This window comes from Brassica rapa, chromosome A06, assembly GCF_000309985.2.
Source record: "Brassica rapa cultivar Chiifu-401-42 chromosome A06, CAAS_Brap_v3.01, whole genome shotgun sequence".
NCBI classification, from domain to species: domain Eukaryota; kingdom Viridiplantae; phylum Streptophyta; class Magnoliopsida; order Brassicales; family Brassicaceae; genus Brassica; species Brassica rapa.
The window spans coordinates 27,901,425-27,924,543 of record NC_024800.2 but is presented as its reverse complement, the minus strand read 5'-3'; the positions used below and the strand labels follow the sequence as shown (position 1 = coordinate 27,924,543).

At 32.1% G+C, this 23,119-nt stretch overlaps 3 protein-coding genes and 1 non-coding gene across 8 annotated transcripts; all 4 read right to left on the bottom strand.

Annotated features, from left to right (window-relative positions):
* Nucleotides 1-231: 231 nt before the first annotated feature.
* On the bottom strand, nucleotides 232-2,962 carry LOC103827808. Of its 3 annotated transcripts, none has more exons than XM_009103363.3 (7): nucleotides 2,489-2,962; nucleotides 2,121-2,283; nucleotides 1,281-2,054; nucleotides 982-1,200; nucleotides 745-893; nucleotides 552-662; nucleotides 232-474 (listed from the first exon to the last, which is right to left on the bottom strand). In XM_009103363.3, exons 2-7 carry the CDS (start codon nucleotides 2,271-2,273, stop codon nucleotides 414-416), a joined length of 1,467 nt encoding a protein of 488 aa, XP_009101611.1. In that variant the 5' UTR covers nucleotides 2,274-2,283; nucleotides 2,489-2,962; the 3' UTR covers nucleotides 232-413. The 3 variants fall into 3 exon arrangements, with proteins under 3 accessions (XP_009101611.1, XP_009101610.1, XP_033128262.1); XM_009103362.3 differs by having other exon boundaries at nucleotides 2,121-2,311; nucleotides 2,489-2,961; XM_033272371.1 differs by having other exon boundaries at nucleotides 2,121-2,961.
* Nucleotides 2,963-6,162: 3,200 nt separating this feature from the next.
* On the bottom strand, nucleotides 6,163-12,375 carry LOC103827807. 3 transcript variants are annotated; one of them, XR_004448269.1, is made up of 4 exons: nucleotides 9,330-10,684; nucleotides 7,655-9,229; nucleotides 7,410-7,570; nucleotides 6,163-7,115 (listed from the first exon to the last, which is right to left on the bottom strand). XR_004448269.1 is itself a non-coding variant. In XM_009103361.3 (3 exons), exons 2-3 carry the CDS (start codon nucleotides 9,506-9,508, stop codon nucleotides 8,812-8,814), a joined length of 597 nt encoding a protein of 198 aa, XP_009101609.2. In that variant the 5' UTR covers nucleotides 9,509-10,247; nucleotides 12,328-12,375; the 3' UTR covers nucleotides 6,163-8,811. The 3 variants fall into 3 exon arrangements, 1 of the variants encoding a protein (XP_009101609.2); XR_004448268.1 differs by having other exon boundaries at nucleotides 6,163-6,431; nucleotides 6,723-9,229; XM_009103361.3 differs by adding an exon at nucleotides 12,328-12,375 and having other exon boundaries at nucleotides 6,163-9,229; nucleotides 9,330-10,247.
* Nucleotides 7,708-7,840, bottom strand: MIR168A (microRNA MIR168a). Its single transcript, NR_128642.1, has one exon. It is a non-coding gene; the product is annotated as a microRNA MIR168a (primary transcript).
* On the bottom strand, nucleotides 10,945-22,898 carry LOC103827806 (abscisic acid 8'-hydroxylase 3). The gene is made up of 7 exons (XM_009103360.2): nucleotides 16,374-22,898; nucleotides 15,951-16,269; nucleotides 15,470-15,856; nucleotides 15,208-15,373; nucleotides 14,897-15,122; nucleotides 14,606-14,787; nucleotides 10,945-11,189 (listed from the first exon to the last, which is right to left on the bottom strand). Exons 1-6 carry the CDS (start codon nucleotides 16,580-16,582, stop codon nucleotides 14,682-14,684), a joined length of 1,413 nt encoding a protein of 470 aa, XP_009101608.1. The 5' UTR covers nucleotides 16,583-22,898; the 3' UTR covers nucleotides 10,945-11,189; nucleotides 14,606-14,681.
* Between the last annotated feature and the right edge of the window lie 221 nt (nucleotides 22,899-23,119).

Here is a 23,119-nt window from a genome sequence, read left to right as displayed (position 1 = left end):
AGAGAAAAAAAACACTAAAGTTTTTGTTTGAGATACTCAACAAGAAAAGGTGAGTTACTCTCATTACACAGGTTGCATTATATGGCTTAATTTTTCCAGTATTAGATTTTAATTCAATAATTACATTATATTAATATACTATTATTTTGTTTAGAATCCCATTTTCAAGTGCTCTTAAAGATCGGCCAAAATTGCAATCAGAGGCAAAGATGATCATGGAACACAACAACATCAATAAATTAATCAATTAAGTACAGAAGTTTAAAATACAGGAAGTTTGAATTTTGTTGTTTTTTGTTTTCAATTGAAAGCTACAAACAACAAGCAAAAATACAACATTTAGATTCAGTTCCAGACAAAACCCAATGAATGTTTTTGGATCTTTTGCAGAATCTGAAACTCTCATACTGTAATCAGTGTAGTTCAGGTGATGGATCATGTCTACAAATGTCTCCACGACATAGAGGACATACTCTGCATTGCCGCGAAAGCATCATCAGATCACGAAAAAAAAATCGAAAACATTGTCATCACAAATCCAGATTTCATACCTGTGAATCTCTTTAAGCCATTTATCCACACATGTTCTATGGAATTCATGATGACAAGGAAGTGTCCTTATAGTGTCTCCTTCTTCATACTCCACAAGACATATATAACATCTGAAAAATTACGGCAAAAAAATGTTTTAACCATAATGACTCGACATATTAGTAAGTAAAAGAACCAGTTAGTAGATATTACTGTGAGGAATCTTCGCTTTGTGATTTAGTATACTGTTTTATAGGTAACAAGTCCACAACGTCGTTAGGTGCAGGAACAGATCCTATTGATGATACTGATGGTTGTTGAGAGGATAATACAACAGATTGCTGATGAATTTCATCAAGAACCTAAAAATGAATACACTATAAAACCTTAGCATATAGCGAGAGAGAACCGTGTGGCAAGAAGTTGTTACTGTGAAGACATGTAATATACCTCGAAGAGAGCTTCAGCTAGCAATACTATCCTTGAGATGCTAGCTCTAGCGTTTGTTTCATCGGTTGTTGGTGTTGTTGTTGTTGTAGTGGAACCACGGTTAGTACCTGCACGGCATGTGCAACGACCTGCTTGGTCTAGACCTGATAAGACACAAGCCCTATCATGATGGCCTGTGACACTCTCAAACCGGCTACCCAATCTTTGAAGAGCACGAACCTGTTACATGAGTTGATTAGATTTTTTTAGTTGAACAGAGAAGGCATCAAAGAATGAAACAACTAAACTAGTTTGCAAACCTGAGATCTTATTCTCCTCCTTCTCTCAAGGAAATCTGATCGGTGTTCTAATAAACCTTGATACCTCCCTTCTCTGACAAGAGGACTTGTCGTCTGTTGATCTTGAACTCCGAATAACGTTCTTCTAATGCTAGAAGCAGAACGGTTTAGTAACGACGCTGAAGTCACAGGAGTGTCCTCCGCTGCTGCAGTGTTATCAGCAGAGAAGAGATCAGTATCATCTTCTCCTTGATGTGAAGGACGGAATGTGAAATCAGAGAGTGAAGACCGGCGAAGAACTCTGTCACGGAGACGTCCAACACTCAGAGTCCTGCTAAAACTAACATTCCGATCAACGGAAGGTTCACGAACAACTTGTCTTTCCATACCATTACCTACTACTCTCGAAGAAGAACGATCTTCTCCATATCTCATTGCATCAATGTCTCTAACTACATTGTCAATCACAGGGTTCCTCGGAGACTCAACTCTAGCAGGTTGTATGACAGATACTTCTCGTGGGTAAGTAGTGTTGAAGGATCTAGAGCTTGAAGCTCTGCTAAGTCTGGAGCTTATGTTACCAGGAAGGAATTTGAAATGCGAGAAAACTCGACTTGGAGTGGAAGATTCTTGAACCGAACCGCCAACGTTGCTTACAGCTGCTTCTTCTTCAACAACAACACCACAATCATCATCAAGCTCAAGCTCGTTTTTATCTTTCAGTTCTTCATCATCATAACAATCTTGTGCATCTCCCTGATTCAAAGATTCCATCCTCCTCCTTCCGTTACATACCTGGAGAGATCAAGACTCTTAGTTATAAATCAAGATATTGATAGGCACTAAGGATGAAAACGAAACCTGATGATCAACGTCATCGTCACTGTCGTGAGAAGTAGAAGCGAGGCAAGAAGAGTGAAGAGAGCAAAGGAGACTCATTGGTTTTCTCCTCCTTCCTCCACCACCACCAGGTTCCGTAGAGGCTCGGCACGATTTGCTCCGCCCAGATCCCATCTTCTTCCCTCTTCAAAGCAAACAACTTTTAGCTAAAACTACATCATTGCCACAATCATCAAAATCAAAACCAGCCATTCGAAATCTCCAAGTTAGAATCCAATAAAGATCGAAACTTTCTCCACATCGAAGCTCGAATTCGACATTGACGATGGAGAATCGAAATCCCTAATTATTGAAATTTAGATCTGAATCTCGATCGAGAGAGTAAGTACCTCGAAATGCGAGGATATAATGTTTGTAATGAAGGAGGGAGAGAGAGAGAGAGATGCTTTGATTGAAAGGAAACGTTTTTAGGTGATCGGAGTTATCGAAGAAGGAGACGAAGCACCTATCTGCGATAGAGAGAGAGAGAGAGACTTTTACGGGACGAGTGTTGTTGTTCGAACGAGAGGGAACACAAAACCAACCTCCACATTTCTTTTTCTTTTTTTTTTCCCTTTTTTCAAATTATTTTTAACGTTTCTTGCCTTTTGAATTTTTTTTTTTATCTTTTTACTATCATGATTGGAATCGATTAACGACTACTATAATTTTAAAAAAAAAGTTATTGAAACGGTCATAGTGGTGGACACCAGGGGTGGGCACTTCGGTTATTATCTCAGTTTGGTTCGGGTTCGGTTTAGTTTGGTTTAGTTCGGTTCTAGTATTTTTCCAACTGAAATAAACCATAATTTGGTTTGGTTCGGTTTGTGTTCGGTTCGGTTTGGTTTGTATTCGGTTTAGTTCGGTTTGTTTTTTGCATCAGTTTAATTAAGTTCTCCTTAGTTTAATTTTTTGTTTAAAAAATTATGTTTTAAAACATAACTTGTGTATGTAAACTAAATTAAATATAAAACTGAAACAAAAACCTTTTAAAAAGTCATAAAAAGTATATAAAAATTAAAACAAATGAAAGTTAACTAAAAAAAAATCCAACATCATTAGTAATGTCTCTTATATCATTATTAAAAAGCATGCACTGAATCATCTTCCATGTGACGCTATGGAGAAGAATTTTTGTTTTTAATAAAATTTGCTTTAGGTTTAAGATTTAGATTTAATATCCACGTTTACATATATAAAAATATAAAAGTACAGAGTTTTCTATTTTTTTAAATTAAATATTTTGATGATTACATATTAGGTTAGAATAATATATGTTAATGAATGAAAAATGGAAAATATGTTGTTTGGTATTAGAATTTTAGTATATTGCTATTACTAATATTTATAATTTAAATAATTACAAAAATACTCGGGTTGGAGAAATCTTCAACCGAATGGTTTGAAATAGATTTTGGTTCGGTTTAATCGGTTTCAGTTCGGTTGGTTCGGTTTGACTTGGTTCGGTTGGTTCGGTTTGACTTGGTTCGGTTCGTCTTTTTTTTTGCCACCCCTAGTGGTAGGGGTGGGCACTTTACCCGATATCCGAAGTGGCACCCGAACCCGATCCGAAAAAACCAAACCGAAATCCGAACCGAAGTAGCAAAATACCTAAACGGGTATTGAATAAGGAGAGATTGGATACCCAAACCCGAACGGATAATACCCGAACCCGAATGGATATCCGAAGATAACCGAACATATGTATAATTAACCTTATATTTCTAGTTTATATCTCTCATTTTATATAAAATATTTATATTGATACTACACATAATTTAAGTTCATATGATATACATACAATTCCGGAAAAAATGATTTGCTACTCACTTAAAATGCATGTCAAGTTTTTTATTTCAAAAATTAACAAAAAGTTATATCCAAAATTAAAAAAAAAAACTAAATTAGTGTCTTTTTAGTTTTAAAATGTTATGTCCAAATCTATTAACCATTCAATCTATTAAAAATAAAAAATTAGTTAACTAAAAGTTATATTTTTAAATACAATAAACTCGAGAAATGAAAATTTTAATATTTTTTTTCAAAATCTAAATATCCGAACCCGATCCGAAATAACCGAATCCGAACTAAAAATACCCGAACCCGACCCGAAGTACAGAAATACCCAAACGGGTTCTAGACCTCTATACCGAAATACCCGAAAATCCGAAATATCCGACCCGAACCCAAACGGGTACCCGAACGCCCACCCCTACCTAGTGGAAAAAAAAAACTTAGCTATAAGACCAAACCAATAAGTTGACAAAAAAAAAAAAACAAACCAATTAACCAAGCAATAGCATGAACTACTTCTTGAAAACCAAAACAAAATATAAAGGCAAAGAACACAACAAGACATAAACTAACGGATATCTACCATTTTCTAATACAAGAAAATAAAGAAAACACTCGAAATTAACAAAGAGTGGGGGAACAGAAGCAGCAGACGTGGGACTGCAACCAGACGGGAATACAGCTGGAAACTTTTCCTGCGAAGAACGAATCCTACTACGATCATCAAAACAGAAACACGCAAACGAGAATCTAAACCCACATATCCACTTTATCTTCACTCAGAGTTTAAATATAGGACTTTGCATCCCCACAAGAAATTGAACTTTTTCTTCAAGAGGTTAGTTAGCGATGTTAATCGGGATGGCCTTGCCGGTACAGTCCAAAATCCATAAGATCTGTAAATATTTGAGTTTTATCTACCCCAGCCTAACATTCACACAATTCGTATCCAATCCAAACTAAAAAAAAATTAGGCTTACATACTTGAAGCCGAGTCCGTTTTTCTAGATTTTTTAGAATAATTTATTATTTAATAGTATAGCTGAGATTTTTATCATTCTAAGCATCTAAATTTTCATAAAAACAATAATTTCTGAACTATTTTCTTTCAAATATAAAATCAAATTAGATATAACAAGACTTAAAATAATCTGATGTATAATTAAAACTAAATATATAGATAAACAACACTAATACTTAACGACGTATGTCTACATGAAGAAAAAGATACAATTTAAAATTTTGAAATGTGATTAATGTAATGATTAAAGAGTAGTAAGGTAAATTCACATCTTTCGCATTTTCTTTGCTAGTACTTGGATCAAAATATTAAAACGCTATGCCAATATCAGAAATAGTTTCGACTACAACAACAAAGCTTAACTAAAATTAAAATTTTAGGTTTTGCGAACCAGTTTTATCCTAAACGAGCTTAAACCCAAACGGATTTAATCCGAAAAGTTCATTTTAAGCGTCTATAACTAAGCACAAACTCAATAATTTATAGGACGGGTTTAGGGCACTGAGATTCGGCCTAATTGACATTGTCTAAGGTTAGCTTTATAACAACTGAACCATAAAGATTAGTGGACAAATTTGCTTATTCTTCTTAACTAAGGGACTTGTTTTTTGGTGGAGAGAATGCGATAACTTCTTTAGATAGAGAAGATTGTATGAGACTAAATGAAATGGCTAAACCAAAAACCCCTCCAGATAGCTATCACTTATATTTATTCACTTATAGCCAACCTTCTCCTCTTGTTCAAGGATCTATTTGCTTTACAGACTTGGACTACTTTATAAAACGTATACATGGTGAGATTTAACATACAATCAATCTCGCATGTCTACATTGCTAAAGTTGTGGTTCTTAAAATTATTTGTATGTTTTTGCAGGTGACATATACAGAGATAAAGAGTGAGTAGAAATCAAAATTGAGTGATAGAAGTTGTAGGGTTTTAGGGGATTTAAAGCAAGTCGTTGCTTGAACTTTGAAACATCAAAAAAAAATGTACCTCTTCTTCACAGGGACTAAATTTGATATTAGATATGTAAACCCCTACACTCTATACGAGTAACTAATTATCACATTTTTCATTGCAAATGTTTAGGTAAAATCTAAACCTCATTCATAATTTATTTACTTTTAAAATTATACAGGCGAGTCTTATACTGGTTTTGGTTTTAATTTTTAAATAGTTAAATGCAATTATTCTGAACCCACTCAAGTAGAGCATCTACTTTTTCAGATATATATTGGCAACTTATGCTTACAAGTAGTCAGTCATTGGTAGGTACAGAGAGTCCATTTTTAAATAAGATGCTCTCTTGCACACGTTTTTTTGTTAATTATAAATAATAAAATGAAAAAAATGTATTTTACCTCAAAAATAATACAGGTAAAGAGGAGATAGAAAACAATGTAATAATCTAATACTAAGCCTTTAGGTTGGAGTTCGGTCCTGTCCTTGAATATCATTGTTTGTACATGGCAACAACTAAAGGATTAAACCGAATTTAGTCAGTAGTAAAGTATATTTTGAAGAAAAAAAAAGAACAAGAAGATAGTTAATGGGTAATTGACGGGGCAGGAAGTGTTGCACCTAAAACCTTTTGACTAAATTGCTCGAATCCGATTTCAATGATGTCATTTAACTTTGGTCCAAAGTTACATATTTTTCTTGTACTATTACAGACATATTCTGATAAGATTCAGATTTTTCAGCATTGTATTCTGATAAGTTAGAAGAGCATAGAAGAACTTAGAAATGGATCGTTAGTAATTTAACCTTAAAAATTGTGCGTTGTTAAATCCGATCAGGCAAGAACTCCTAAACCACAACTGTGATTAAAGCAACACCAAAAGAAGATTATTCAAATTATAGGAAACTCTACTACTAACGGTGTGTTGACATCAGAGAAGAGAGTATATAAACGAAACCAGGGGTTTAGAGGATTAAAGCGTTTAGCCATGCGTGACTTTTATAATTAAAACAAAGGTTTAAAGTAATTTTAGGGTAAAGGAAAAAAGAATCAGATTGACAAAAATAAACCCATACTCTCAACTTCAAATAAAGTATTTCGAGTGCAACTACATCTTTCTCCACCTCTGTTCAATCCAGCTTTATTATGTCATTCACCAAAAAGATTCTCTCGGTCATACATTAGCAACAATCATAATCCTTCACAATAACCAACACAGACACGTTAACACTATATGCTTCTGTGCATCATTTTGTTTCTATATTTACACTATCCGAAAAGGAAACTATTAATATTATTCGAAATAAACCATTATCGAAACCAAAACGAATCTGAAAAAAAAAATGGAAATCAACTTTAATTTCTATTAAAAGATTCTTCAAAACTTGCTAAAAACTCCTATTCTGATCCATGATAAACTCGAATCCGACAGCATCATTAACTTTGATTCAGATGACCAAGGTAAACTCAGAGATTCAATAGAAGGAACTTACCTGAGATTCAAAAGTCTCAACACCCCCATTAAGCATAAAGCTTCGAGATTCAGAATCAACACATGAGTGTGCATCACAAAAATCTAACTCAATGAACCAATCTTTAACCTATGAAGAATTCAAATACGAGATCTATATATAGCTAAGAAACACCTTAGATCCTGAAATTTCAAGAACATAGCCATTAATCATCATGCTTGAAAACTAATTAAAAGATTAACAAAGAAGAATAAATCCCCAATTACAAGATATTTGATGAGTGTGTCAGATCTGAAAGCTGTGGACTTTTTTTTTTCTTTCACGTCGGACTCGGATTCACTTGATACAAGGCGGGATCCGATCCCTGCTCACAAGCCAACCATGGAAAGCCACGTGGCGGTGTCAGCCAATCAGTTCCCGACCTGCACCAAGCGAGTCAGAGGCCGCCGTAACATCTTTTTAGTCCTCCTCCTCGGACCTTCTCTTCTCTCTCTCTCTCTCAATTGAAAAGATAGAAAGAAGAAAGAGAGATAGAGAGAGAACAGTTACCATATCTGGCAAAGATTTGTTCTCTCTAAATCTAAATATCGTGGATAGGTTAGCCTCCATTGATGTGTATTTAATGAGAATAACAGACCATTCATCTATAGACGCGTGTCTTCTTGGAAAAGTCTTCTCCTTTCGCACCAGTCGTGTTTCCCGAGATTTTAACTAGATTTGGTTTGAGTGAAAAGAAAAGTAAGTACTATTATTACGCGAACTCTCACGTTACTCACGTGGAACCGTTGTTTGAACTTTGTTTTGGTTTGTTTAAGTTTGTAATCTTCTTTTGTAAATTATATCCTATTGTGTTAAGTCAAAAAAATAATCCAGTAAAAATGTTAATCATGACAAAAGCAATTACTTCAGGTTGCTTTCACAAGAAATATGACTTCTCATAAAAATTTCGTTTCCAAGCATTATTCTCAACGTAGTCTTATCATGCCAAACCTTAGGACCCGGCTCTGGTCAAGGCCCAAAACTTCGTTAAGTCCAGCGTTTTCCAAGTCCAAGATACAATAACTCCTAATTACATGTAAAATATAGTACAATTTACCTCCCCCAAAAAGTAGTTAGTAGGTAAGTGCCGTGACGCAAGTGTTTATGCTTTCCACGGCTAAAAGAATATAAAGTTTCGATAAAGTAACTTTATGTTGTAAGGATGAAAAATAAGCTTCCTTCGTGACAAGAAAACTCCAATATCATGATTTTTCTTCTATATTTACATCTTTGGGAGAGAGGGCAAGATTGTTCATTTGATAATATTATGAAACAGTTTATTACATTTATTTTAGAAAAATAAAAAACCGGCCCCAAAAATATTTTTTTAAAACTAATTAACTAAGTTTAAAAAGAAAAATCAAATGAGAGACAAAGAGAGTTCCTAATGCTTATGAGAAGAAGTGCAATGAGATGGGATGAAATTATGATCAGACGGTCTAAACCTAAGCTCACAGCTAAGGTTACATTCGAACTTGACCGATCCTACTGGCCCGACTCGCCATCGAGCCTTTGACCCACCTTTAAGTTCGAAAACAATCACATCTTGTTTAATCGCGTAGTCTATGGCTTGCTTCATTTGTGTACTCAATGGTATTGGAGATGACTGAACCACGTAATGAGAGAAAACTGATTTCTCTTTAGCAACTACGAACTCATCCTGTTTTAAATACGCTATTATTTTACCTTCATAGCTTAGCTTAAAATTGGTTTTATCAAACAAAGCAGGAGCCTTAGCATTATCGTTCTCTGCGCGAATCACAATCGTCAACTGCGTCTGCATGACTCCAACTATATCATACCTGGTTCAATAAAAGCAAAGAACACAAGAAACGGATCGCTAATGCTCAAGATTTCAAGAAAAAAAAAAGAAAAGGAGGAAGAGTTGTGGAAACCCGTTACTTTAAGAGGTCGAGGTGAGCATACTCAACACTAATGATGGGAACTCGCGGGTGAATGACCATGTAACCAACGAAGATTACAATGCCACCAATTATCACAGCAATAGATATGATGGCACAGATGATGCCGGCACACCAGATGAAAGGGCTTGTAGCATGGGTAGATGACAATCTTGGCATTATTATGTGGCTCTCGGTCTGGGGTTTTGGTTGATTTAATGAGACAGCATCCAGGCTGGGACCAAGTTCTTGGCTCTTTTGGTGAGAGGTATGAGAGAGGATATAGGTTACTTAACACTAATTGGTGGAGAAAGCCTTGGTATCTTTCTTTCCCTTGGTGTAAAGGCGAAGATGGGCTCTGCAAGTAACTTACATAATTGTATAAAGCTTGTAGTCATCAAGAGTTTAAGGAATCTTCTAATATAGTGCCTTATGTGCTTTTTCGTTATATATAAAGAGAGAAATTCTTAACTTGTAAGTGTTAAAAATTTGCTTTATGTTTATATGTATATTAGAATATTAAATAACAAAGTTTATCTATATTTAATGGTTTGCATATACCAAAAGGTTCATGTTACTTTTGTGTCGCTCTACATGGAGAACCAACATTCTCTCCTGAGGCTTAAGCAAGGAACTTCGAACTAGCCAATATGATAATGCCTACAAATCTTGAGATATTGGTTACCATAAAGCTGTTCTTTACCCGAAAGAACTAAACTCCAAAACAGAGTGCTAGAATGCGAGTGACCAACAACACCATTTTAAGGGAGACAGAACTTCCTCGATCGGCCTCTTCCACCACAGTAACCATAATCCAAGTTTAGGTAGTAGCTGCGGTTCCGCCGCTGTAGTTTGTTTGTGCAGCGAGATGTGCACCTTGACCTGGTTGAAATTGCCTTTGGAAATGGTTACAAAATGCCTGAAATAAGGATGAAGAGAAGAAAAAGGTCCATAACTTTGTTTAATGATTTTTGTACACAAAATATCATGGAAAATTGCCAAAAATATCACATTCATAATACCACTTTTCATGTTTACTTTAACTATTTTATCTTCATTTTTATAAAGAAAAAAAAATATTTATAACTTTAGGGTAAACTAATCTAGACTTAGGGTTTAAAGTTGAGGTATATGATATGATTTTTAGAATGTGGAGTTTAGTATTCTAATATATATAAAAATAAACACTTTAAAAAATTTAAAAATTGTTTCAAAAATATTTTCGAATTTCATTAAGAAATTAAAAAAAAAACTTTCAAAAAACAAATTTCAAAAAAGCAAATTATAAAAAGTTTGAATTTGAAAAAATATAATTCAGAAACATTAAAAATGTTTTTTAAATATTTTTATTTATTTAAATAATTATTTATTATATATATATAGAACAAGAGTATAAGAATTTTTTACATTTTAATAAAGTATGTATTTTTTAAAATGTCTCTTTAGTGATGATAAACATGAACAATAATATCAACAATGTACTAAACATGAAAATTCTCCAAATATCATACATGGAAAATTTAGTTAGTATTTTGTTATACGAAATGATAAAAGAAGTTAACAAAATTAGTTATTAAACAAGAATTTGTTGACAAACTGCAAATTTTGTTGGAAACTTGCCTTGAACATTATTAATTCCATAAATCGATATACATTACATCGATAACAAAAGAATTTACAATTGAGAGAAATGACATAAAAGAACAAAATAACATTAAAATTCTCTGTAACCTATTTAATCCTCTACATTTCCTAAACCTAAACAAAAATTTCTATAAAGATAGAATATAACTGAAATCTATGTACACTTGAGAGTTCCGTTTGTATTTTTTTTCTTTCTTGTTCCCTTCTCATTTTGTATACTAGGGATTAACCCGGGCTACGCCCGGGATTTTTATTTTTTTCTAATTTAAGTTGTTAAATTATTTATATTTAGGTTATGATATATATTTATATAAATGTTAAGATGCATGTCATAATTAAAATTTATTTTTAAATTTTAACACGTTAAATTAACATATTTTTTACTATTTAAATATTTTTTGTAATTTTGTTGGCTATCTAATTATCATATTTAGCAAAACTATCTCTTGAGTGTTAACATAAATGTTTTAGATATTAAATTAAACTGTAGAGTATTTTCGGATCGACCACATGCTCAACAATCAATCGATCCGTAAAAAGATGGTCGATCTCCTTGGCCAGGTAAGTACAATTTTAGCAAAAATATCTTTGATTTTCAGATATTAAGTATATAACTATTATTTTAAATATTGTTTTAATTGTATTTTTTGATCAAATTATTGTATTATAATGTTTATGTAAATATTTTTTGTGATGTTTGAATTTGTGTTGTTCGTATACTTAATCTAGATGATATTGATGTTTAACAATTTATTGTTTTCTGGAAATAGAAAATAATGATATATCAAAACGTATCTAATACTTGTTAAATGATAGTATAATGTAAATTATATCCATTATTTGAAAATAACCATTTGTTGTTTTTTATTTTCTTTTTAAATCAGAAATTATTTTTATTTAAAAACATTATTCATATATAATATAATAGTTTAAGTTTGGAAGATTAATCTATATATATAAATTATGTATATTTTTTAAAAAAATAATTTAAGATATTATATATTGAGTAACTGAGTAAAAGCTGAATTTCTTATCTTGAAAATCAAATATTTATATTTTTGTCTTCATGTTATACTCACCAATCCATCATTGATATTTATAACTCAGTATGTTTTTAAAATAACTTAGTTTTAAGTAATAAACGAATTTAATAATTAAATTCATCACCTATAATGTTATATAAACTATATTTGAAAACTCTCTAAGATTATATTTTAAGCATAATATTACTATTATTTAATTTAAGTTATTTTAAGCATAATATATGCTAAACTAACTTAAATTATATTTACAATAGGACCATCCTAAACCTGTTAATAAACCAAAAACAATACTAAACCAACATGAACCAATACCTGATTCGGCGTGGAATGAAGTGTTTCGGGATAAATGCTTGAATGGTTATTAACTGTAATAGTTTGATCATGAAATAGTTAGTATGAATATTAACAATAAAATGATGGATTAGATTAATTTAAATTTGTAAGAATACCTTTGAGTCTATGAAAGCAATTCAATTCCCATGAATAAGTTTGGCTTTTGGAAGTTATGGGTTTCCCAACAATGAATCCACCTAACAAAAAGTTCGTTGTTATAAAAAATCTCCTTCAAAGTCATTAAGGGTTTTTGGGACGGTAATAGTTGATGGTAGAACCATTTTTTTGCTCGAGTGCTTTGAAGTTTTCCTTGATATGTGAGGTTGATATTGATGGAATAATGAGTTTTATATGGACTTTCTTGACTCCCTCTGTTTCAAAATACATGAAGTTTTAGGTTGGGACACAAATATTAAAAAACTTGTTTTTTATCTAAAAAGTATCACTAAAATATAAATTAAAAATTATTTAACCAATCACAAAACATACTAGAAAATATAATTGGTTACACAGTTTTTGATAAAGTTAAAAGATACCTTGAAATATGAAAACATCATCTATTTTGAAACATCAAAAACTCTCTAAAACATCATCTATTTTGAAACGGAGGGAGTACATTTTAATTTTTGTTTTGTTTAATGTGGTATTTTCATTTTTATATAATTTACTACCATTTTAAGATATATGTACATTTAAGATAGATGTTTAAATCTTAATGTATTTTTTCCATTTTTTTAAATGTTTATTTCCATTTCTTTTACTTTTTATTTACTTAATATCTTTATTTTACTTTTTAAGATAGATGTTAAAATCTTAATGTACGTTTTCCATTTTTTTAAAAAGTATATTTCTATTTGTTATACTTTCTATTTACGTATATCTATATTTTAAATTTTAAGATATATTTTTAAATCTTAATGTAATTTTCCATTTTTTTAAATTGGGTATTTACTTATATTATATATTTACTTATTATTTATTTTTATTTATATTGTGTATTTCTATTTCTTATACTTTCTATTTACTAATAATTTTATATTTTAAGATAGATTTACATTTTAAGATAGATGTTTAAATACTAATGTACTTTTTCTATTTTTTTAAATTGTGTATTTCCTTTTGTTATACTTTCTATTTGCGTAATATCTATATTTTATATTTTAAGATAGATGTTTAAATCTTAATATAATTTTTTCCATTGTTTTTAAGTTGTGTATTTCTTTTTCTTATACTTTCTATTTACTTAATATCTATATTTTACATTTTAAGATAGATGTTTAATATTTAATGTACTCTTTCCATTTTTTTAAAATTGTGCATTTACTTATTATTGTATATATAATTCGTATATTTATATATTTATAATATTTACTTATTATTTATTTTTCTATATATTATGTATTTATCTTTCTTATACTTTATATTTTATTAATATCTATATTTTATATTTTAAGATAGATGTTTAAATCTTAATGTATTTTTTCATTTTTAATGTAAAACGGCAATGTTTTATAGAAAAACTTGGACAAATAGTCAAATAGTTATATTTATGTTTTTTTTTTATAAAATAGTAATGTTACATTATGGAGATAAACTGTTTTTTTTTAGTGAAAAATAGTAATTTTACATATGTTTAATGTAGTTTTTCCATTTTTTTCATGTTGTATGTTTACATATTATTTTTATTTTTAAATGTAAAATGGTAATCATACATATGTTTAATGTAGTATTTCCATTTTTTATGATGTATGTTTACATATTATTTATTATTTTCGAAATTATATATAATGTTTTTTTACAAAATAGTAATGTTACATTATGCAGATAAGCCGTCTTTTTTAGTGAAAGATGGTAATCTTACATATGTTTAATGTTTACATATTATTTTTTAAAAATAAAAATGTAAAATGGTAATCTTACATATGTTTAATGTAGTATTTCCATTTTTTATGTTGTATGTTTACATATTTTATTATTTTTGAAATTATATATAATGTTTTTTTTTTTATAAAACGGTAATGTTACATTATGAAGATAAGCCGTCTTTTTTTAAGTGAAAAATGGTAATTTTATATATGTTTAATGTAGTTTTTCTATTTTTTATGCTGTATGTTTACATGTTATTTATAATTTTTGAAAATTAGTAATATTAAAATATAAAACTATATTTTATGCCACGTGTCATTTTTTGGGAGAAGTTTTTACCGCTGATGTGGACTCTCTATGGAGCCTCAAAAGGTCCCTTTTATTAGTATAGATTGTATCTCTCAATATGGTAAGAATTCATTACTTTCTAGCTTTCGAAGGCTAAAAGGTATTCCTGTAATTTATTTTCACATGTCAACCTCTGGTTTTCGTTCCAAAGCAATAGGCAGTCCATTCTGAGGAAGAGCAAACGGTCCATACTGAATTCCTTCACTTGGTCCTACGATTGACCACCTGAAAATTACCAAAAATATCACTCATAAGAAGAAGAAAAAAAATTTCAAAAGAAGACTAATCCAACTATGTTTCAAGTCTACGTCAAAAATGACAATTTGCAACTAACTTGTACTTAGTGGTGAGGTGATGGATTAGAATGAAGATTTCAAGTTTAGCTAACTCATTTCCCGGACAAGAATGGATCCCATTCCCAAATGGTATGAATGTATTCGGCTTCGGCGCAACTTCAAATCTCGATGGATCAAATTTTCCGGGATCCGAAAAGAAATCAGCATTGTGATGAATGTTTCTGAATAGCGGCAATACTTTCCATCCCTTTGGTATCAAGTATCCTGTAGAAACCATGTTACTTAGCATAAGTCACATGTAAGTAACACATTGGTATAGACATGATCTAATATTATGCTTGTTACATACCTTCATATTCGACATCTTCTACAGCTTCTCTAAATGTGAAAGATAAGATTGTAGCAACTCTCATTGTCTCTTGGACGACTCTAGAAGTAAGTGTCATCTTCCTTGTGTCTTCCCAAGTGAGACCCTCTCCTTCCTTTTTCCCTTTCCTTATCGACATTTGTTCTTCCTGTTTTACCCAACAAAACCTCATCAACTTATGAAATTGCCACTCCTTTATGAGACTTTCCATAAGTGTCCTTTTTTTAAAAAAACATGTACTTACAGTGACAGCTTCTAGGACAGTTGGATTATCTGCTAAGTACTTGAGGATCCACGTCAGCACACTCGCGGTCGTGTCTCTTGCCGCGAAAATAACTCCGATTATGTTGTCGGAGATTTGCTCATCGGTTAACCCTTCCTTGTCTTCCATGAATGATCCGAGAAGATCTTTGTGCGTAGATTGGTTTTGTCTTCTTTTAGATAAGATGTTAGCGAGGATCTGAGCTAGCTCCTTGCGAGCTTTCATGGCTTTGTGGAATAGTGTTACCGGGAGATTGATCGGCATCGAGTTGTAACCTTTCTCAAGAATGTAGTAGCATCGTTTCAGATCTTCTCTGTACAAGACTGCGTCTTCTCCGAGTATCGAGATCAACGCCACGTTGAAAGTGTACTGTTGATACAAAAAGATCGTGTCAGAGACAGAAACAGAAACAGGGGAAGCTCTGTTTTTAAGACAAAGAGTGACGAAAGATGTGGAGGCTTACTGTTTTCATTTCTTGGTAAGTGTTGAGTTGAGTTCCATCCCAAGAACTGAGTGATTCTCGAGCGATTGATTCAATGTTAGCGACCATGTTCCTGACTGAATCAGGCATGAAAGCTCTCAAGACGAGCTTTCTGAGTTGAGCATGGTAGTCTCCTTCGTGGAAGAAGATGGCGTGCTTTCCAAGCATCCTCTCTTTGCTCGCCGGAAAAGTTGGTTTAAACAAATGAGACTTGGTAACCAATACGAATTTCGCTGCTTCAGGGCTCGAGATCATCACACATGGACATCCTAACACATGAGTCTTGAACACCGAACCGTATCTGTTTTACCATATAATAAATAAATAAAAAGTCAACTTTTCTGTTTCAGACAGCAAATTTTTAAATTTAGTTTTTTTTTTTTTTAATTGTGTGCAAAGTTAGACCTTCTTTGTTTTGATGCGAAGAACACATTAGGGTCTTGCGAGTAAAGCTGGAATGTTTCTCCGACGTAAGGATAACCCATTGTTCCCGGAGGAAGAGGGAGTTGCGAGGAGGAGCTACGGCGGGATCCGGCGACGGAGGCTATTAGCCGGAGCAAACAGAGAAACAGAGCCGCCACAAAGAGAGTGAGGAACATGCTGGAGAAATCCATTAATATAAGTTTTTGATCAAAACCCAATTCGTCACTTGAAATATCTTTGTGGATTTTCTCTAATGGAGGTTTGTTTGAAATGGAGAATCAAGTGGGAGAGATGATTTGGTTTTATAGGCAGTGGAGGGGAGAGAGGACTGGGAGTTTCCTAAAAGGAATTTTTTTTTTGTCGAGCCAGCTCATTTGAACAAGAGTGACGAGCGCACGTGTCGAAGAGCATGCAGGAGAAGAAAAAAAAATAATAGCGCGTGAGATTTTGACCAGAATTAGCCATCGTTAATTACTTATATTACTATAATATGTTTTTTAATTAGAATAAAGTCAAGGAAAGGGGCAATTTGGCTCTTAACTAGCGACAAAGGAGAGGTAATGGGCGGTTTTAATTAAATGTTTGCCATGTTTATTGAAGGCTACACCTACACTTCAAGGATTATATAACTAGTTTAATTTGTAGCTCCAACTAAGTAGTAACCTCTTGTGTTTATCTGTACTTAAGATATTTTTAGAAGTAAAAATAATCATTGAGATAAAGCATAAAGAATAGAAATGGTTGATGATACATGTACTTCTAATGTTTGGTTTTAGTAGTGTTTATCTATTTTTAATCTGTTGAAGATGGTATATGCAAGTTGAAGGATGGTATATGCAAATAACCACACGCGCTACATACACGCATACTAGTTTTTTTTTTTCTGAACAAAATACGCATACTAGTTAAGTTTGATAAAAAAGCTCATTTAAGTTTGATAAAGCTCATAAACCACCTTTGAGTCCAATACTAAAAATACTTGACAAACAAGGATAATACTAAACATATTCTTTTAAGTTCAAATGTTTGTATCACTCAATATATCATAAGATTCATGCCAAATTTAGTATTGCTGTTTGATATGCTTTATTGTGTATATAATATAAATATAATATATATATATATATATTAAATCAACTGCAAATCTTGGTTTTAGCAAAAAAAAAAATGTAAAATATGAAAAATAAAACTTTATTTGGAATGAATAAAACTATAAAAAATCAATTTATAAAATAATATATTACATAAACATATTTATATTGACGAAAAGAACGATATAGTTGGTTAAAATCACACTAGAAAAAAATCAACACACCCGACCTAATCGTACTATAACTTGTTTCATGTTAATTATTAGTAATAATCCATAAAAGCAGTTAAGCAAAAAAAAAATCCATAAAAGTACAATAAAAGCCATAAATTGAAACATAAACACTTCTCTATGGTAAAAATCTTCCCACATGTATAAAATAGCACAAAATAGTTTTGTTTTAACTCCAACATATAAATTAACATTTCAAAATAACATAAATTATTATACATAATATTTGTTAATTTAAATTAATTTGTAATAAAATCAAACCGTATTAATTAAATTAGTTTAAAGTTTAGATTATTTCATTATGAATGGTTTTGATTTCATCGGTATGAAATTTATGATACTAAAAATAAACTGGTGATGCTATGTTCAAGAAAAAAAGTTCGTTTACTTTAGTTATTTAATAATAAAACTTTTTTGTAATTAGTAATTTTATTTTTTATACTTTGTCGCCGGCAGAAGTTCATCAGTTCTCCTTATTGCGGAGAGGTTCCAGCTCACATTGCGGAGTTCTTGTCCTTTCGGAGTGAGCTGGCTCGTTGCAATGCCGAGGGGACAGTAAAGCCCAAATGTACGTGTCTCCGAGACCTCTGGCTCTAGCCGATACCTTAAATCTCAAGAGGTTCATTGTTTACAGATTCTAAAGTAGTTTTTGGTTTTTGAAACCAAAATCAAGATTTTAAAGAAATAGATTTCCTATAATCTAGGGAAACTAGTTTTTTCAAATAACTGTTTTTCTCTGAAGTTTTTATGGTTTTTTTCAAAATCCAACGATAGTTTTCAATTTTTTTTTTAATTTAAACTTTTTCTACATTTATGCATTAACACATGAAAAGAAATAAAAACAATAACTACTATAAAAAAAATCAGCTATAGTAAAAGTCTTTGTTTAATAATATAATACAAAAGTAAGTTCTATTACGAACAATTTTAAAACTTGTAAATAAAATAAAATTAGTTATTTAAATTTATTTTTATGTAAGGTTTATATGTTTTTTTGATAATCTATTTTTTCTTAAAAAACAAATCAAAAGTCTCTTGGTTTTTCTCTACGACCAAAAAATAATTTTCTTTTTAAAAAAAATTCAATAATTTTAGTTATATTTTTGTGACATAAATGTTATAGAAAATTAATTAATTTTTTAAGTCTATATATTGTAAATTTGTTACACTTTAATTTATTTTTGTGTTTACAAAATTTAGCTATTACCTTTATATATAATAGTTTAATAAAATATAAAAATATACTCACGTATAAAAATTAAGTCTACACATAGAATTAATTTTCATTTTAAAATGGATTTATGACATAAATATATGTATTATCAAATTTATGTATCTATGTAGGAATTACGATAGTTTTAGTTTGTATTTATATTTTTTATAATGTTATTAAACAATTTATATGTCTTTTTATGACAGTATTATTATTATTTTAAAAGAAACATTTGGCTAATATTTTTATTTTATTAATTTTAAAAGGAAATCCCAAAACTAAAATCAAAATCTAAAACAACCAATCATGTTTTTCAAAAATAATATCTACTGCAAAAACAACAACCAAAAATCAAAAAATAAAATCTAAAAACCAAAATCCAAAATCTAAAAACCAGAAACCAAAATCTAAAAATCAGTAAAACAATCATCACCTTAATATGATAAAAGAAGTGAATGGAATAACCATGTGGTCATGAAACAAAAGACACAATACAAAACATTCAGGATTAAATATTCATGATCATATATCACTAACAGTAAACCCACTTGTTACTAATTTGATTATTCATAAATAATAATCTCTCTCCCACGTTCACCGTGCATTACAGCCATATATTGTTAGTTTTCTTTGTTTTATTTTATTTTGCTAAAATAGTTAGTTTATTAATACCTTATACGAATTAGTCAAAACCTACGTGGTTGACATACAAATTATTCAAAACCTATGTGATAAGAACTTAATTATATTATATGTGAATTAAGTTTGACTTTTATTTTTTCATCATACAAGTAGGTTTAAAATAGAAATATGATCAACTTCATTAAGTATTTTAGGTTTGAGAACGTTTTAATATCCATTGACTTTTGTTTTGTTTCTATCTAATGTCAACTGACTTTGTGCCTGTAAAATAAAAACATAACTATTTTCTTGGAGGATCTATGACCAAAGACTTTGAGTATTTATTTGCCTACTTATAAATTTTAAAATTTAGTCTTTAACTATTACCAAATATCTTGTAAGATTAATACATATATTCAGAAGTAGTATTATTTTAACAACAATTGTAACTAAAATATTTTTTAAACATACTAGTTACACCATTTATGTCCCACCATGGATAACAGTTTGATACACCAGATATTGTGTAAATCACGACTTTTTTTTTATCAGTTAAAGAATTCTAACTTTTATAAATAGGTTCTTGAAATCTAAACTAATATGTGATCATGTTATAATCGATAAATAAAACATAAACCTATTTTTTTCTTAAAAAGCAGCACCGCACGAACACTATATATATAAAACTACACACACTTTGACGCAAAATTAAGTTTGAATTTGAGACAGTCAAAATCAGATCAGATCAATAAACTTATGATCAAAACAGAGTTCAGTGGTATTTGTCTTATCAAGGTTGTGTGGCCTCCTTAATCCGCTTACAAGATAAGGATATGTGACTTTTTCATATTGAAGAAATATCTACATCTCCACGTATCGTTTAATAATTACAAAACTCATAAACTCTAAAAGTAGAGTAGGGACTTATGGTTGGGGAAGCTGATCATAGACCCATTACAAATTTAATGTTTCTTCAACAAGAAACATATACGCGGTCGAATAAATATGATGCATCGTTACGCGGCCGTAGATAGCGTCTTCCCTGCTCGTGGTACGTCGTACGTAGTCGCGGTACGACTTCTCAATTTAATTTAATTATAATTATATACTGAACTATTATATGATATCTCATATCTCTACTGAATTTAATTAGTATCAAACATGGCGTGCAATCATGCTGGGTTTATTACATCGTAAATGAGAATATTCAAACGGACAATTTCATAAAATTAATATACTAACCTACATGCTTTAAGCCAAGCGTGTGGTGTAGCAGTAGCGTTTTTCTCCCCTTAGGTTAGGGAGATAATCAAATTTAGTTTTTTTTTTTTTGACAAAGAAGCAAATCAAATTTAGCATTATATTAGTTATATTTCTCCAGTGTAGAATTTATCCGGATACAAAAACAAATTATATATGTTGTTTTCTTATATAAAACTGGATTAATGAGTTCATAATTTTAAAAATTATAAACGAAGCAAGGCAACAAACAGGGACGGAGGCAATTAGGAAGGAATGGGGTCAGCTGCTCCACGTTTTTTGAAAAATATTTGTTTTTACTTAATAAATTTGTAAAATACTTGTTTTTATATAATAAAAATTGTACCACATGCACAACAAAAACCCTACGTTTTAACCATCCGAAGCTCGATTTTCTCTCTCCTCTAACTTTCTCTCTAAACGCTCGATCCTTTGTTTGTTGCCGTTTGCCTCCGGCGAGTCGTGCCTTCTCCGACGCCGGAGGGCTCCTCCTAGTTACCCTTATCTCGTCTTCTTTTTTGCCCTTCTCTCCCCCTCTGGTTCCCCGCCGATATGTGGTCGTCTCTGGAGGTTTGAGCTCTCGCCGGCGGAAGACCTAGGCTGATTCCGGCGCTGGTTTGGTCTCTGGTGACTCTGCGAGGTGGGTGTGTAGTGGCAGGTTGGAGGTTGTGGTCGGCTTTTCGGGTTGGGTTCGCCGGACGTTCATTTTTTCCTTTAGATCTACGGCGGTTCCCTCTGTTTGACGGCGCGTGACTTCAGGAGGTGGCTCCTTCGCCCTGGATCTGCTCGTCTACCTGCTCTTCCCTTTCCGTTATCCCGGCGAAGTGGTGCGGCGGCGCGTGTCTCTCTCTTTCACTTGGTGTCTTGTCGAAAGCGGTTTCTCGGTCTGCTTCTGCTCGGGAGGTTGCGGCGTCGTTTGTTCCACGTCGGCGTGTTCCTCGGATCTCTGGTTCTCGTCGTGTGGCGAGCCGGCGGTTCCTGGTTCAGCGCGTTCACCGTCGACCTGGTTTTGGACAACGAGTCGTCTATGGCTCTGGATCCGGCTTGGTTCAAGTGATTCCTCTTTGTCTTCCTCCTCTCGCGGCCTCTCTCTTGAAGCGCTTGTGGTGGTTCTCCGCTGTGAGTCTTCTCCGGTCCTTCTCCTTGCGGCTGTGCCTCTTTGTCTCGTTCTTGCTCCGTTTGCCGGTCAGTCCTCTGGTTTTCAGAATCTGTCCATGGTGAGTCCTATCTTCTCCGCGTGGTCATTCGGTTTGGGTAGGTGCTCGTGTCTCCATGTGTTGATCACATCATCCCTGCTCTGGAACCTTTCGCCATGGCGAAGCAGTTCCGGTGGATGTGCTCTTCCGGCTTATTAGGCTGGTAGGTTTGGAGAGCTTCGTGTGGGTTGGCGGCTGTCTCTCAACCCTTTTTTGTGCAGTTCCCGTGGTTGTTTTCAGGGTTTGTTTATCTGCAGCCTGTTTGTTGGTGTTTGGAATAAGGCTCGGCTGGCTAGTAGGTGAGTTTAGGTCTCTAGTTAGTGGTTTGTGCGTGTTGGAACTGGATTTAATGGTCATTAGCGAGCTGTTCTTGGCTGTACCTATCATTAAGACTTGTTCATCGGGTTCGCCAATTTCTCCCGGGCTCAAGATCTCGTAATTCTCTGCGGTTCATCCTTTTGCGGCAAGCGACTTGTACCATTTCTGATGGGTCTTTCGTGTGGGCTCTTTGCTGGTTGTACCTTCCACTTCTTGGTTCGGTTTGAGTTGTTGTTTAGTTGCTTTTAAATTTTCTGATTCTTGTTATCTCTGTATTCTGTCAAAAACTTAAAATTGGTAATGATAATCTTAACATTTTTACCAAAAAAAAAAAAAAAAAAAAAAAATTGTACCACTAAAAATAAAAAGTTATCCTGACTAATTTTTTTTGATCCGGTACAAAATGTTTACGGTTCTGCCACCGGTAACAAATCATAACTAAAATACATACGTATGAAATATTCCAAAACATTTCAGCACAGCATATTTAGATTAGTTCAGTAATATTGAAATAATTTTATATATTAGATGAAATTGTGAATATGAACCATATTTATACAAGATATCTTTTCCCTGTGAAAATATTTCTTTTGTCTTCATGAATCTACTCCTGAATCTAGCAATTGTTAATTGATATATATTATGCATTTATGATGTAATACAGCTAAAACAATTATAACAGACAGAGTTAACAAAACTAAAAATATGTCTTATATATAACCATATTCCTATAAATACAGAGTTAATCTAAATATTTTTAAAATAAACTTAAGATCTGAATTGCAACATGCAAAACAAC

Excerpts from the sequence above, each read along its gene's own strand:
- LOC103827808 (XM_009103363.3), bottom strand. The coding sequence starts at position 2,273 with ATGGGATCTGGGCGGAGCAAATCGTGCCGAGCCTCTACGGAACCTGGT. Across the intron at positions 1,201-1,280 it reads GGAGGAGAATAAGATCTCAG|GTTCGTGCTCTTCAAAGATT; the intron begins GTTTGCAAACTA and ends CTCATGTAACAG. Across the intron at positions 894-981 it reads TAGCTGAAGCTCTCTTCGAG|GTTCTTGATGAAATTCATCA; the intron begins GTATATTACATG and ends ATTCATTTTTAG.
- LOC103827807 (XM_009103361.3), bottom strand. The coding sequence starts at position 9,508 with ATGCCAAGATTGTCATCTACCCATGCTACAAGCCCTTTCATCTGGTGT. Across the intron at positions 9,230-9,329 it reads GCTCACCTCGACCTCTTAAA|GTATGATATAGTTGGAGTCA; the intron begins GTAACGGGTTTC and ends TTATTGAACCAG.
- LOC103827806 (XM_009103360.2), bottom strand. The coding sequence starts at position 16,582 with ATGGATTTCTCCAGCATGTTCCTCACTCTCTTTGTGGCGGCTCTGTTT. Across the intron at positions 16,270-16,373 it reads TTCGCATCAAAACAAAGAAG|ATACGGTTCGGTGTTCAAGA; the intron begins GTCTAACTTTGC and ends ATGGTAAAACAG. Across the intron at positions 15,374-15,469 it reads CTGTCCTAGAAGCTGTCACT|GAAGAACAAATGTCGATAAG; the intron begins GTAAGTACATGT and ends TGGGTAAAACAG.